This window comes from Mesocricetus auratus, unplaced genomic scaffold (genome assembly GCF_017639785.1).
Source record: "Mesocricetus auratus isolate SY011 unplaced genomic scaffold, BCM_Maur_2.0 Super-Scaffold_100003, whole genome shotgun sequence".
Taxonomy (NCBI): Eukaryota; Metazoa; Chordata; class Mammalia; order Rodentia; family Cricetidae; genus Mesocricetus; species Mesocricetus auratus.
Window position 1 is genome coordinate 92108438 of NW_024429188.1, and position 14221 is coordinate 92122658.

The 14221-nt window shown below is 37.4% G+C and overlaps 1 protein-coding gene across 7 annotated transcripts in view; it reads left to right on the top strand.

Moving 5' to 3' along the window:
- Nucleotides 1–14221, top strand: part of Gria3 (glutamate ionotropic receptor AMPA type subunit 3) — a 271976-nt gene that overhangs the window by 175398 nt on the left and 82357 nt on the right. For all 7 annotated transcript variants that reach the window (XR_005876856.1, XM_021231035.2, XM_013118241.3 and 4 more), the window contains 2 exons: nucleotides 9199–9360; nucleotides 12368–12535. Coding sequence is in view for 6 of the 7 variants with exons in the window: in XM_021231035.2 (XP_021086694.1) it covers nucleotides 9199–9360; nucleotides 12368–12535 (330 nt within the window). In the remaining variant the exon portion in view is untranslated. The remainder of the gene's footprint in view (nucleotides 1–9198; nucleotides 9361–12367; nucleotides 12536–14221) is intronic.

The following is a 14221-nucleotide window of genomic DNA, read 5'->3' on the forward strand; positions in this document are numbered from 1 at the left end:
GCCCAAGCCTCCCACTATCTCCTTCATTCAGAGGGCCTACTTCACTCCTATGCAGGTCGCCCAGCTGTCAATCCCGAGTAAGTGAGCTCCCATTAGCTCATGTCAGCAGTTTCTGTGAGTTTTCCCATCCTGGTCTTGACCCCTCTGCTGATAGCATTGCTCCTCCCTCTCTTTAACTAGACTCAGGGAGCTTGGTCCACTGGGTACTTGTGACTCTCTGCACCTGCCTCCATAAGTTATTATATGAAAGTCTCAGGAGATCCTCCTCTTTCTAGGCGGGTCCATGTATGTCTCTTAGGGTTCTCTTTGTTAGCTGGTTTCTCTGGGGTTCCAGACTGTAAGCTGGTTATCCTTTGCTTTGTGTCTAATATCCACTGATGAGTGAGCACATACCATATTTGTCTGAGAAAGGGTAATTCTTGTACATGGTTGGTGGGAATATAAATTAGCATGGCCATTTTGGTAAGTGATAAAGAATTGCCTTAAAAACCTCTGAAAATGAAACTACCATGTAACCCAGCATTGCCACTTCTGGGTATACTGATGTTACTCAACCTGGCAGATTTTACCTCCCAATGAATGCATCATAAACTGAAAATACAGTGAATCAAAACTGTATCTCAATCAAGCCATGGCAATGGCAAGGACTTTATAACCCCAGAACCTAGGGAAACTGAGTCAGGTTGATTGTGAGTTCAAAGCCATCACAGGCAACAGAGAGAATTTGAGAGAGGGAGACAGAAGGAGTGAGGGGGGAGGAACACAGAGAGAGAAACAGAGAGAGACGGGGAGGAAAGGTACATTTATCATAACCAACTCACTGAACACTATAGCTTGGCTCCACAGCCCACTGAAGGTTCTGCTTGTTTACCCTTAATGTAGCACCTGACTGGGAATCATGGCTCACTGCAGCTCTGCAGCATCCTAACTGCTAGCCCATTTGTTCGTATAATTGCTCACAAACTGGATTTTTGTCTGTCAGCTTGGCTGAAATAGTGTTTTGCTGAGGCTTTGGGAGGAATCAGGCCTCAGTCTGCAAAATGCAAAGGAGTATGTCTGTTTATGACTGTAGTTGTATTTAGGAATCTGTGAAATAAATCAAAACTTATTCTCAAATGATACAGATAAATTGAGAGCTAAAAATTAGGCAGATTTCCCCTCAACCAGCTACTTTCCCCTAGCTTCTAAGCGTTCTTCTTTATCCCATTTCTCCTCACCCTTATATTTAACTTACTGATTTCAGCTGTTTGATAACCACTTTTTATCAAGTAAGATGTTTTACCGAGGTTTTCGAGATATTTGGCATTTGTGGTGGTTTGAGTAAGAATGGTTTAATTATTAGGGAGTAGAACTATTTGAAAAGGATTAAGAGGTATGAGGTTGGAAGAGGTGTATTTCAGAAGTCCATGTCAAGTTCAAGGTCTTTCTCTTGACCTACATATTAGGATGTAACTCTGTTATTTCTCCAGCACTCTATCTGTCTGCTGTCATGTTCCCTACCATGATGATAACAGACTAAACTTCTGAAACCACAAGCAAGCCCCCAATTAAATGCTTCCTTTTATAAAAGTTGCCTTGGTCTTGGTGTCTCTTCCCAGCAATAGTAACCCAAGCTAAGACAGCATTAATATAAAAACTTGAGATTGGTGTGTTGGCAGCTCAAAAAAGTCCAGTAAAACCTTGGAATAAAACAAATGCCTTCAACATGGTTATATTTTAAGTGAGTGGAATCCAGCAGTCAGCAAGCTCTTCCTCGGAGACATAAGCCTTAACTTCTGTCACTAACTTTAACACCCTGTATTTTCCTTTATATACTTTAGGTGCTCAGTGGACATTTCCATGGTGTCATGGTTTTCAGAGGTTTAAGTGAGACTTGAGCATGATATTCCCACATAATGTTTTCAAGTAGCCAGCTCACAAAATGAAATCTACAACTGAAGAAAAAGTGAAATGTCTTGGAAAGTTATAATAGGAGGCATAGCAGTATCAAGAACCTGCAAGTATTTTCCGTGATACGAAAGTAGTCACCCACTACTCCCCTTTGAACATACCCTCATTCTTTACCACATTTAATCCTGGGATATGGGGTAGTTATTGTTGTCACATCAGTGTCCTTAATGAAGTTGTTGGCAGACACTTATCTGCTTTCCATACGCTTCTGATTGTGTTTACTCATATAAGCTACAGAATGCAATAGAAATTCTTTGGATCATGTAAGAAGGCTAGAAGGAGTGTACCGAGTGCTGCCCAACAGTAATCACCGCTCTGTCACCTTCTTTCATTCTACTTATGACCTTCATATATTGGTGTTTCCTGTTTTGCTCCTGGTTATTGTTGTCACTTCTATTACATTGCTTTACTTACAGAGATTACAGTGGGACTGGGAAAATAGTCCCACACATTTAGATTATCAGGAGAAATCAAACTTGGGAGACATTTGTGAACAAGTGAATTAGTGGCTCCAGCTGATTCAATTAAAAGACAACTACAGCAAGATCCAGTCAGGTGCAGCACATTATATAAAATCACTCCACTGTGATTATTCTACTCCTTAGAACAAACCATGCCTTTAAAAAAATCATTCTTACATTATGAATATAATTGTGCTGATCTCTTTGCTGAAAGCTGCCCATGTAATCTCAATTTTCTGTACCTACATGTTGCATTTGTGCATGCTACCCACAAAATCTAGCATACCGATGGAAAAGTAGCATTGAGTTATGTTGGAAGACAAACAGAAAACCCAGGAATAATTGCCCAATTCCTATCCTTACTTACTAAGCAGTTATCTCCTGACACTCTTGTCTCTAATGATAACCTTCACACAACTATTTTCACATTTCTCTTTACAGGTGTGGTATAGCATGTAGTCTTCCTGCCAGCCGCTCGGGCCCTGCCACAGTTAGCCACTTGGGTCCCACTACTGTCTCAGCCCCCATATAACACACAGGACGCTATATTAATTATAAGCTGTTGGCCATTTGCTTGGTTTCTCACTGGCTAGCTCTGATTTAAGTATTTAACCCATAATTGCTAATCTAAGTATTTCCATGTGGTCTACCCTTACCAGAGGAAGGGTCTGGGCATGTTACTTCTCCCGTGTCCTACATTGTGACTCACTGTGCCTCTCTTTCCCAGAATCCTCCTCCACTCCTGGTCCCACCTATCTTGCTTCCCTATTGGCCAACAGTGCTTTATTTAATCAACCAATAAGACACGCATATATACACAGAAGGACTTCCCTCATCAGTGTGGTGTGGATGTTTCTGTTGTACTATTTTATTTCTGAACTTTTCAGTCAACTCAGCATATATTCCCTTCCACTTCTGGATCAGTAGGTGGTCATCTCAAGAACTGAACATTAGCCAGAGTTTGTGAAAAGGTGAAATGCCCTGAAGTGGAATATAATGTGTGTGATGAAAAGGGCTTTGAACCTAGAGTCAGCCAGTTCCTGCTCAGTGGCCAACGCTATTCTCCAACATGCTTTTCTCTTTTCACTGTCTTCCTATTTTCATTTTTACTTCTACCTCCCATGTAATCAGTAAAATTTTCTGTTCTATTTTCCTTTTAGAATGAACACACTGGACTTGTCTCAGTGAGTTTTAGCCAAAAATTCTTGTCAGCACAAGAAGTCAACCTTGGTTTTATCTATGGATGTTCAAAATACCTGTGACAAGGGAAAAGCAGGAAGGAAACTTCTTCATATCTGCCTTGAATAAAGATATTAGTCTCCAATTCCCCCCTTGCCACAGTCTCCCACTTCTTCCTCTTCTTACACCTTAGATAGTTGTCAGTAAACTCCCTTATATTACTGTCTATAAATAAGTCACCCAAATAATCTAGTCTCTTTTCTGTATCTAAAGACTGTATTTACACATATCAATATCTATCCTAGAGATATGATCAGAAACGTGGAATAGTTTGAACCACAGTAGAAAGGAAACTCATCACTCCCTTGTTCTCTCCATCTACTTTCTTCCCAAGAAAATCATTTTGGTTGACCTCTTCTTTGTTGTTTTGGTTTTGGTTTTGATTTTTCAAGACAAGGCTTTGGAGCCTTTTCTGGAACTTGCTCTGTAGACCAGCCTGGCCTTGAACTCAGAGATCTGCCTACCTCTGCCTCCTGAGTGCTAGGATTAAAGGCATACCTTGGGTCACCTTTTTCTTCATGTTTTCTTTGCCACATTTCTCCATACAATAATGTCTATTTGTTATTTGGGATGTTTACTGCAAATGTTAGCAGTTCAATCAGTGGTATTCGCTATAAAAATAATGTTTGAAAACATGTTAGAATGGAAACTGGTAAGCCATAAATAACAGACCACTTTTGCCTGCTAGATGTCAGTTGTAAATTCTTTGTTTTTCAATGATATTTCTATTTACTCTTTTTCTAATATAGGATTTGTTATCCACACTATAAAATTAGAATCTTTCCAGAGATTTAAGAGAGAGTCCCTTTCAATATACTTACTTTTTCTTATGAGGTCAGGCAGACAACTCAAGTAGTGACATTCCTTTACATGATGAAATAACAGTAAATTTTGAGCTATGACCATCCAGTGCCTGTCTCTACATAGGACTATTTCTTCTAACTTATCTCATCCTGCCACTGTGTCCTTCCTACCTCTAACACTAATCCATTGCCCTACTTATGTATTCTTGTTGCTGTCTGGGCTCCTGCCTGTCATTACTGTTCTTATATTGGTTTTAAACATTAGTACCAATCTTACACCCCAATGGCAGTGAGTGTCTTATATGATGAAAACTAGTTAATAAAATAACACAGAAATTGATATTTCCCTGAATATTTTGAATGTTATTCATAGAGTTGCAAGAGCTAGACATCTCCTGTCTTTAATTGAGATCCTGAATCTTAGAAGAACTGGGGTCTTTCTTTTCCTTTATCTTGATATATCTTCTCATGGTTGATTAAATGAATCATAATCATCGCTCTTCTGTCAAAGTCATGATAAATATGTGGTAATATTAGACTTGATTCAATCCGCAAAGATTATAGTGTCTCACAATATAAGCTAGAACTTTGTAAAGGAAAACGGTGACTGAATTGCTAAATTGAATCTGAATGAAGTTAGCCTGGGATCTAGCTGAATCCTGAAATTTATTCAGCACCTCTTTCTTTGAGTTTCCCTTGTTCCATCCATCACTGACACTCTTCCCTTTCTGATTTTTGAACTTGTAAAAATTTTAGAAATATATGGTCTCATTATTCTCAACTTCGTACTATTTTGTGGCATCTCTTAAAGGTAAATTTGGTAAGAACTTTAGATTGGTTAAATTCCTTATAATATTGAGAAAGCAGACAAATGTAAAGCAGGACTCAGCCATCCCCTGCCCCTATTCAGAATGTTTTGCCCCAAACTCAGTATTTTAAGTCTTTCATCTTTTTTCTTTTTTTGTCATCCAAATTTTCTAAGGTCTCTTCAATAGTATTAAGTTTATACAGTCTTTATATACACTTGGTCACAAAATCATTCTCAAGGTCTCCTTCAGCCAAGCAAGAAGTGAATTTTGAACAGTTATGAACAATCACAATGTCCAATGTCTTAATCAGATGGTCATATAGTGAGCTAGTTTCCAGCTCCAACTTCATTATCATTTTTCCAACTTCATTATCTTACCATGACCCTCCTGCAACATCATTTGAGCCTCCATTTTGTATACTCTAAGTGTTTGGGGATATCCTGTTCTGTTTAGTGTCTTTACTCTGGTTTCAGGGAAACACAAATTCAATAAAACACCATGAAGAGATGTGTGTGTCCAACCCAATGACTAATATCTAACCATAAATTATGACAAAGCATAGTGCTTTAAAATTTGGGAGATAGGAGCCTAGCAGTGTTTGCCTTTATATCTATACTCATGACTACACCTCTGTATTCCTCCATGTCTTGCCATTCCATGTTTCTAGTCTACCTACTATATGTCTGCTAGTCAGCTTTGTTATAATAGTTATTTCACTAACCATGGGTAGTTTGGGGATTCAATTTGTAACTCTATCCAGTATAGTTGTGCACAACAATAGACTCTAGTAAGCTATTTAAAACTAGAAAATAAAGCAGGTCTTTTAAAAGTGGAGCAAATATAGAAGACATAACAGGAGCCACCAAAACCTTCTTTCTTGGCTGTCTTCTGCCACTGACCCTCCCCGCAACCCTTTTATTGAAACTTTTCATCATCCATGTGTCCAGTGATTATTTGACGTGAGTTTTTGTTTTTAGAGAGAGACTTTAAGAGCCTTATTCCTCCCAATTTGACCCCTGTGAAGACTGTTGTTCAACCAGCTAAAAAAGAAATCTGGCAAAGGCATCAGGGACCTTACCCTTCACCCATAACAGCTTGCAAATAGGCAGTCAGTTTCTTGTGCAGTATCTGTTACCACCCCATATGTTTTCACTTGGTAAAATTAAAACTATTAATTAAAGTCATATTCTCTGTTTCATATTCTTCTTTATTTGGGGAGTAGGGAGTTGAGTAATAGACTTTCATAGCAGTGATAGCCTCTGCTGGGTTTTAAACACAAGCTTGCTTCTCTAGTGACTTTAGTTCAGGGGTTAGCAAATTGGAGAAAATAGTGTCTTAGTATTTCTCATGAAGGGATCCTTTAGGAGAAAACTCATCATAACAACTTAATATTAACTTTAAAATGCGTTGTGGTTATTAGAAAGCAGGAATGATTCTTAATATGCAAACCAAACTAATTAGCTCCTTCTCCAATATCTCACAGTGAATGGGAGATGATGGGGATTCTAACTAATTACTGAGAAAGTGTCTCACTAAAATATTTTCTAAGGCCATTTTCTGAGTCATTTTATAGAACTCTGAAATTAAGGGAGTAAAGTCGGTGTTGGTGATTGGAAAAGACACATGGGACACTTCTGAATACTGGTTATATGTGAGGCTCAGGGTTTTTTTTGTTTGTTTGGTTGGTTTTGGTTTTGGTTTTTTGAGACAGGGTTTCTCTGTAATGTTTTGGTGCCTGTCCTCGAACTCATTCTGTAGACCAGGCTGGCCTCGAACTCACAGAGCTCCGCCTGCCTCTGCCTCCCGCATGCTGGAATTAAAGGTGTGGCCGTTGGGGCTTACTTTTTGAATATTAATTAATAACTGCATTTGAAGATATATACATACGTCTTTATGATTACCACACTCCAAAGAAAGTGTTTTGAACAGGCAAAAAGAAAATAAAAGAATTTATAATAATATGGGTAATATAGACATAATGCATTTATCGAAACACATCAAGTATACTTTTAGGATTTGCTTATTTCGTTAAATAGAAAATTTAACCATGAAAAGAAAAAAAGAGACTGGAAAGAAGACATGCACATACTCAGGACATTTACTTGTGTGTACACGTGTACACACACATGTGAACACATACTTACACCACAAATACAAAAAGGAAGAACTATAGAAACATGAAATTATTGGCACATGTATTAAATCTTTGGGGGTAGAGGATACTAATATCTGTACTTTCTTACCATGTGTTTTGCTTGAAATATATTCCAAAAGTGAAATTGACTTGTGAACAAGAGAATATTAGCAATAAAATATGAATATTGACTATAAGGGTGTTTGCTGTATATTACTTTCAAAGTTTCTGTATCCTTGAAATTTTCTTACACTAAAATGTTGGAGGTGTGGTGGAGCTAGGAGATTGCTCAGTTACAAGAGAGTTATATGTAAGTATCTGAATTCAGGTGCCTAAAACACATGTACAAAAGGTGGGCATGTTAGTGCATGTATGTTACCAAGTGTGGGACAAGAGGTGTTGGAAAAGACAGGAGAATCTCTGGAGCTAATTGGCAGCCAATCAATGATCTCCAGGTTTAGTGAGAGGCCTTGTTCAGAAAAAAAAGTGAAGAACTGACCACTGGTCTCCACACACATGTGCATTCATATGTACATTCATACACTTAAACACATAAGCACATGAACACATACACACAAAAATCTTAAGATAATCTAAATTTAAAAGGTCTATTTTCTAAAAGAATTCCATACATGAGTACTGTATTTACATCATTTCTACCTTTCCCCTCTCCTCCCTTGTCTCCTTCAACTCACTCTTAAAATCAATATATTTTGCAATTTTTAGTCTCTTGATTTGTGTAAGCAGTAAATCTGCCACAGGCACATTCCACAATTTCCTCAATGATAAGTAAACCCATTTCCATTGCTAATTTCTTTTTCTTGTTTTCGTTTTGAATGCAAGAGCAATGAGATACACAAGCTATACAGCTGAATTCTGGTAACAGCCTTGTTGGAAGAAAACTCAGAACTAACCAACTCCTATATTTGAAATATAAAGGAAATTCCCAGCTGCTAGTATCCTTTTCCTCCTTACCGCCACAGAAGTCTGCTGCCTATAAGCACATTTTTTCTTTCTTTTACTGAAAATAGTTTTTTTCATACAATATATTCTTCTTATTTTTTCCTCTCACCCAACTCCTCCAAAATTTCTTCCATCTTCCCTCCCATTGATATAGAAAGCTAGCATCCATTCATTTAGGATTCTAACACATGAGCAACAAGGCACAGGAAACCCATGTCCGACAGAAGTAGCAGCAATTCCTGGGAAAGGTATCCCAGAAGACAGCAATACCCAATGGAGTTGGCAGTGCCATGTGGAAAGGCTTAGGCGTGAACTCTGGGGAAAGCACTTTGAAGAACTTGGGTGACAAAGACACCAGATGGCAACCAAAGCAAGTTAAGGAGCAAATGGTGGATGATATACAGATGTCAAGACTCATTTATGGATTCATGTGAGACACACCCTAGGGTTTACACCATCATATACAAGCAAGCTGTCAGATTCATTCACTGACAGATCTGTGAATCACAGATATCTAAATATTCATCACAAAAATCTCACATACTCTGCTATGTTCAGCAAGCTAAGGGGAAGAAAGCAGAACCTGTGTTGTTGGTTCATGTGTACTTAAATTGACTAAAGTCACAGACAGGAAAATGGAAGTGTGTACCATTTCTCCATTGGGCCTATAGTTTCAAAGACATGATGTCTTAGAAATTAGTTTAATATCAAAGACCTTCTTTGTTGCTAATAAGTAATCCCAGGGAAGGAATCCTTCATTTTATCCTTAGTCTTCAACAGATAATGTAAGTAGAAGCATATGTGTCTCACAGTCATGATCCCTTTCATTGTCTTTCCAGGGTTTTACTGACATTTTACTAGAAAGAGTCATGCATGGGGGAGCCAATATTACAGGATTCCAGATTGTCAACAACGAAAACCCGATGGTTCAGCAGTTCATACAGCGCTGGGTGAGACTGGATGAAAGGGAATTTCCTGAGGCCAAGAATGCACCACTAAAGGTAATACTCCATGACACGCTGACAGTGAAGGGAAGCTTTCCAAAACTTGTCAATATGGATGTTATACACTCACAACCATCCTGTGAGCAAGTGGTCAGCCCCCGGAAGTCATTCAAATATGCTTCAAAAGAAAGCTGTAACTGATTCGTTTGCATAACCCCACTCCCAAGTAAACTATGGAGAATAAGATCTTGAAAAAATCGAGTTTTGAAAATAAATTAACCTTAATTTTTAAATGAATTTCATTTCTAATATTCTCATAGTAATTTACACTATTACAAGAACCTGAATCGGGCAAAGGGTGGAGGTGGTGGAAATAGGTAAAGAAGATTGATAGTCTGAAACAGAAAATTGGATTTTACATTATTTATGTGATTGCTCCATGATAATAAGTTCCATGAATCTCAGAACACCCAAGTGAATTAGTCTCTAATATAGAATGTATATTACCTCTATGTACAGAAATATTGAACAGAAACAGTTGCCCAAGTGTCTTTTAAAATAATTAGATTACCCAAGTTGCTCATTTTCCCAAAATCTAGATAAGAATATTAAAAGTAGAAAGTCATATTTAGAGTGCATATCTTTCCTACTTGTCCCCTATGGTTAGAGATCTTATTATTTACTCATGAGTTTAAAACAGATAAATTAGGGGGAAATATTCTTGTACACAAAGGGATATATATATGTATATATATAGTATATTTGATTTGAATTGGTGTGTACATATATCCAATTCAAGTATGAAGCTAACTTTTAATTCTTCTTTGCTGTTATAGTGAGAATGTGTACTATGTCCACAATATAAGATGAGGAGTCAAGTACTGTTAAAGCATTCCCTTTTAAAGGGGAAATTGAGGAAGGTCTCCTTTCTCATACTTTCAGGTTATCCTTTCTCCCTGATGATAATAGGGTAGAGAAGAACAGCAAGGAACGTAGATGAAAGAAGAGATGCATTCTGTACTACCCTGAATGGGTCACATCAGAACATAATGGAAGTACAAATTTTAAACAATTGAGATGCTCTAGACGATTCATGAGCTAAATATAATTTTACAATTCAATAAAGTCCCTCACTAGTTAGGAGTTAACTGTGTGGTTGTAGTACAGACTACGTGCCAGAGTTTCCAGGGCAGTCCCATTTTAAAGCACCCTGTCTTTTGGTCAGACCCGGTGTCCTAATTTGGCTCACTGAATATGGTCACACTCCCAATGAGGAATGTTTTATAATCAAATACTTTTTAATGTACTAAACTGGTATGATTCCTACTGTTATATTTAGGTGAGCTTATGAAAGATTATATTTCCATGAAATTGCCTAACCACACTGCTTTGTGATGTTTCGATTTAGCAGCTATAGAAGACAAAGATACATTTATTCATTATTTTAACGGTTCTCAGCTATTTTCAAAACATAGTGTTAGATATAAGAAAATGAACAAAGATAAAAAGTATAAAGAGAGATACTGCAGAGTAGATTATTCCTGCTCTGAAGATGTATAACTTGTAGAAAAGATAATGAAAACCATCTCAGGTACCCATTAATAACAACGAGTGTGTGTAATGCAATGTGCTAGTGTTTACTACAAAAATGCTTAGTCTTATAAGTAAAACCCTATGAATGGTTTAAGAAAGTATTGAGCATTGTACTGAATCAATCAAAGATTCCATTTTAATACTTGATATAGAATATATAGAGTTGGGGAAATTTTTCTAGAAATTAAAATACTGATGCTATTTAATCTGTATTTTACAAACATTTCTTTTGGGGGTTTATTTTAGATGGAGAGGGCAATCTCATGCATGGGTAAATAGAAACTGAATAAAGTACAAAATTAAATAGTTCTTTTAGTATAGCTTTAGAAGAACTGCATTAAGTCTGGTGACAATTTATACAGTTGGCTGGAAAGAAAATCACCACTGTTGGCTTTAGGTAGTGCTAGGATGGGCAAACACAAAGAAAATATGCTACTATTATAGTCATACTTGACGACTTGCTTCTGAAAGAAAAGTAACATAAGAAAAGCAAATTGATAGTTGTAGAGACAACAATGTATTTGCTCCCAATTGCATTTGGACAGCCTTTTATATAGTAAGAACTCCCCTTAGGACATTTTGCTACATTTTAAAAAGTCAATAGATTCCATATTCTACAAGTATTCATCCCCCTTGCAAAACAGAGGCCAGCTTATTGTAATCAGGCATTGTTGATTCATTTAATAGAAAAGCATCCACCAGTTCAAACTGCAGATAATCAAATCCCTTGTGTTAAGTGACTAACCTCATTCCTAGTAGAACACATCACTATATACAAGGAAGAGAAAGTAAGTATTCTTGCCTGAAAGAGGTAGCATCATGAAGCATTGCCTACAAATCGTCAACGTTGTCAGATTTAAAACTCAATAACAACTGTAATTTTCTACAATTGAAAAGCATCTTTGGTTTTTGCTACCCCCTGGGAAACAAAAACTGATTTATTGCTGGCCAGAGGTCCTAGCTTGCTGCAAACATGGTCCAGACAGAAATGATTAATGTTTCCTTCCAAATTAATTTCAAGCTGTCTAACTTAGCTATTTCCATTTTCCCCTAAGTAAACAACAGATCTGAATTTTCTATTACAAGCAGCAATAACTCAGTCTTGCTTTAGGATATGCTGTGTCCTCTCTAATCTATATATGCCATCCCTTAACATCACATGCATTTCTTCCCTTATAAAGGACCTAGCCTTTTATAGTCACTCACTTGATATGAAGCACTATTGAGAGCAAGAAAGAGATTCCCTTGAGCCATTTGATCTTAATAATCCTACCACGTGCAAACATGAGGTAAGAAGCATCATTGTCAATGTATCAACGTCAGGCTTGCCCAGAAAGAATTTCCAACTCACATAATTAGGGTGATAACTTTGTAGAGCAAAAGGTAGAAGTGAATGAAGATCATGAGGAACAAGGCAAGTTTGGAGGATGTTGTTTATCATGTTATCTTATTTTTCATGCATCTATTTTAGTACACATCTGCGTTGACACACGATGCAATATTGGTCATAGCAGAAGCCTTCCGATACCTGAGGAGGCAGCGAGTGGATGTATCCCGCAGAGGCAGTGCTGGAGACTGCTTAGCAAATCCTGCTGTGCCCTGGAGTCAAGGAATTGATATTGAGAGAGCTCTGAAAATGGTAAAGACAATTGTTTGTTGGAGTGGATGGGCCTTATAAATGACAGGAAAAAAATAAGACCTCAGTCTTGAAAGAGGGTGCACTAAAAGGGAAAGCATCTCCACTAACAGAAAGTTCTACAATGAATTTTGAAAAATATAGTAAATTTAGGGCAAATAAAGTTTTGGTTCTATGCTGCACTCTGGATTGTAAAGGAAACTTGGTACCCTCTGAAATTATAGGTTAAATGTATAAGTAGGTTCTCAATAACTTATCTTCTACAAATGTGACAGTTCCTAGGGAGACTCGTATATTTTATAAGATGTTCCTAACTTCAAGATAAGCATTACAAAGGACAGCAGCATCCTTGGGCTCATCAGACAAATTATGAGCCAAATGGACTGTGGAACTGAGTCAGTGTGATAGTATTTCTGTTGTCAAAAAGAACACTTGTACTATTCTGCATGGTAGAATGCAGGAACATGATGCATTTCTAGGCCTACTTAAGAGGCTTTTGCCCAGTGCCGCAAAGAAAAAGCCTAAAGAAAAGTACAAGGAATCAATGGATAGACCATCAAATAGATCACTTGTTTTTAGTATTTGCTGGGTAGGAGATCATCTAAGGCTTCAAGCAGTGTCCTTTGAACAGATTCCACTATTTACACTAGAAGCAACATCACCCATTCATTGCAGCTTTCCAAGCAAGAGCTCTTTCCTGAATATTTTACTTTATGCCTGACACATGTGCCTGCATGCATTAAAATGAGCCTTTAAGAGTACAAGAATCTCTTCTTTCCAACTAATTATCTTGATGTTTGGGACATCCAAATGAACAAAGAGATAGGCCATCGTAAGATAATTCTGTGCACAAGCCAGCAATGAAGAATTGGGAACAGCCTCATAACGTACATCGTTTTATGTAGTTGGCTCACTTACTGCTGCCTTAAATTTGCCAAGTTGGACGCATTCAATCAAAAGAGGTTAGTAGCCCCTGTGTCTTTCTCCAAGAAAGAGATATGAGTCATTCTCCTATCATGCAGACTTTTATGTCATTATGTCAATTCCCTAACAAATGCCCTAAGTGTAGTTTTATGGAAGTAGCACTGCACGATTTTGAAGAGCAGTTAATTAAATTCAACCTTCCTAGCAGTTACAAGATTTGTATTGTCAGGTGGAACATAATGATGAGTGAATAGAAAACTGCTTCAGATTGAATCAAAAGGAGTTTTCATCAACAAAACCTCATGGGGCAAGAGCCAGCATTTCTAATTGATTGGCCATTCATAACACAAACAACCACCTTCCCCAAAGAGAAAAAATGACCACCAGAATAGAAAATAAGAAACTTGGCTACAAAATAATTAGACTGACTATCCTGTCACACAAAAAAGTTTCTGGATGTCTAACTCACTGATAAGTTGAAGTGATAAGCTAAGTAAGTCACCTTCCTTTTCTTAATGGTCACTCACCTGATCACAGGGGTCCTTCAACACTTTCTACAAACCAAATTGTTTGTACTGCTCCAAAACATCTGGAAAGCAATGGCCATTTCCAAAAGCACATAGTCCCTCAGTAATACTGTGCTTGATATTCAAAAGGACTTAAAACAAGGCTGATCTAAAATAATAAATACTACATTAAAAATCCCCTTTTATTTGGGTTTATTAAAAGTGAGATTATATGATGTACAAGCATCCTTTCTACGGC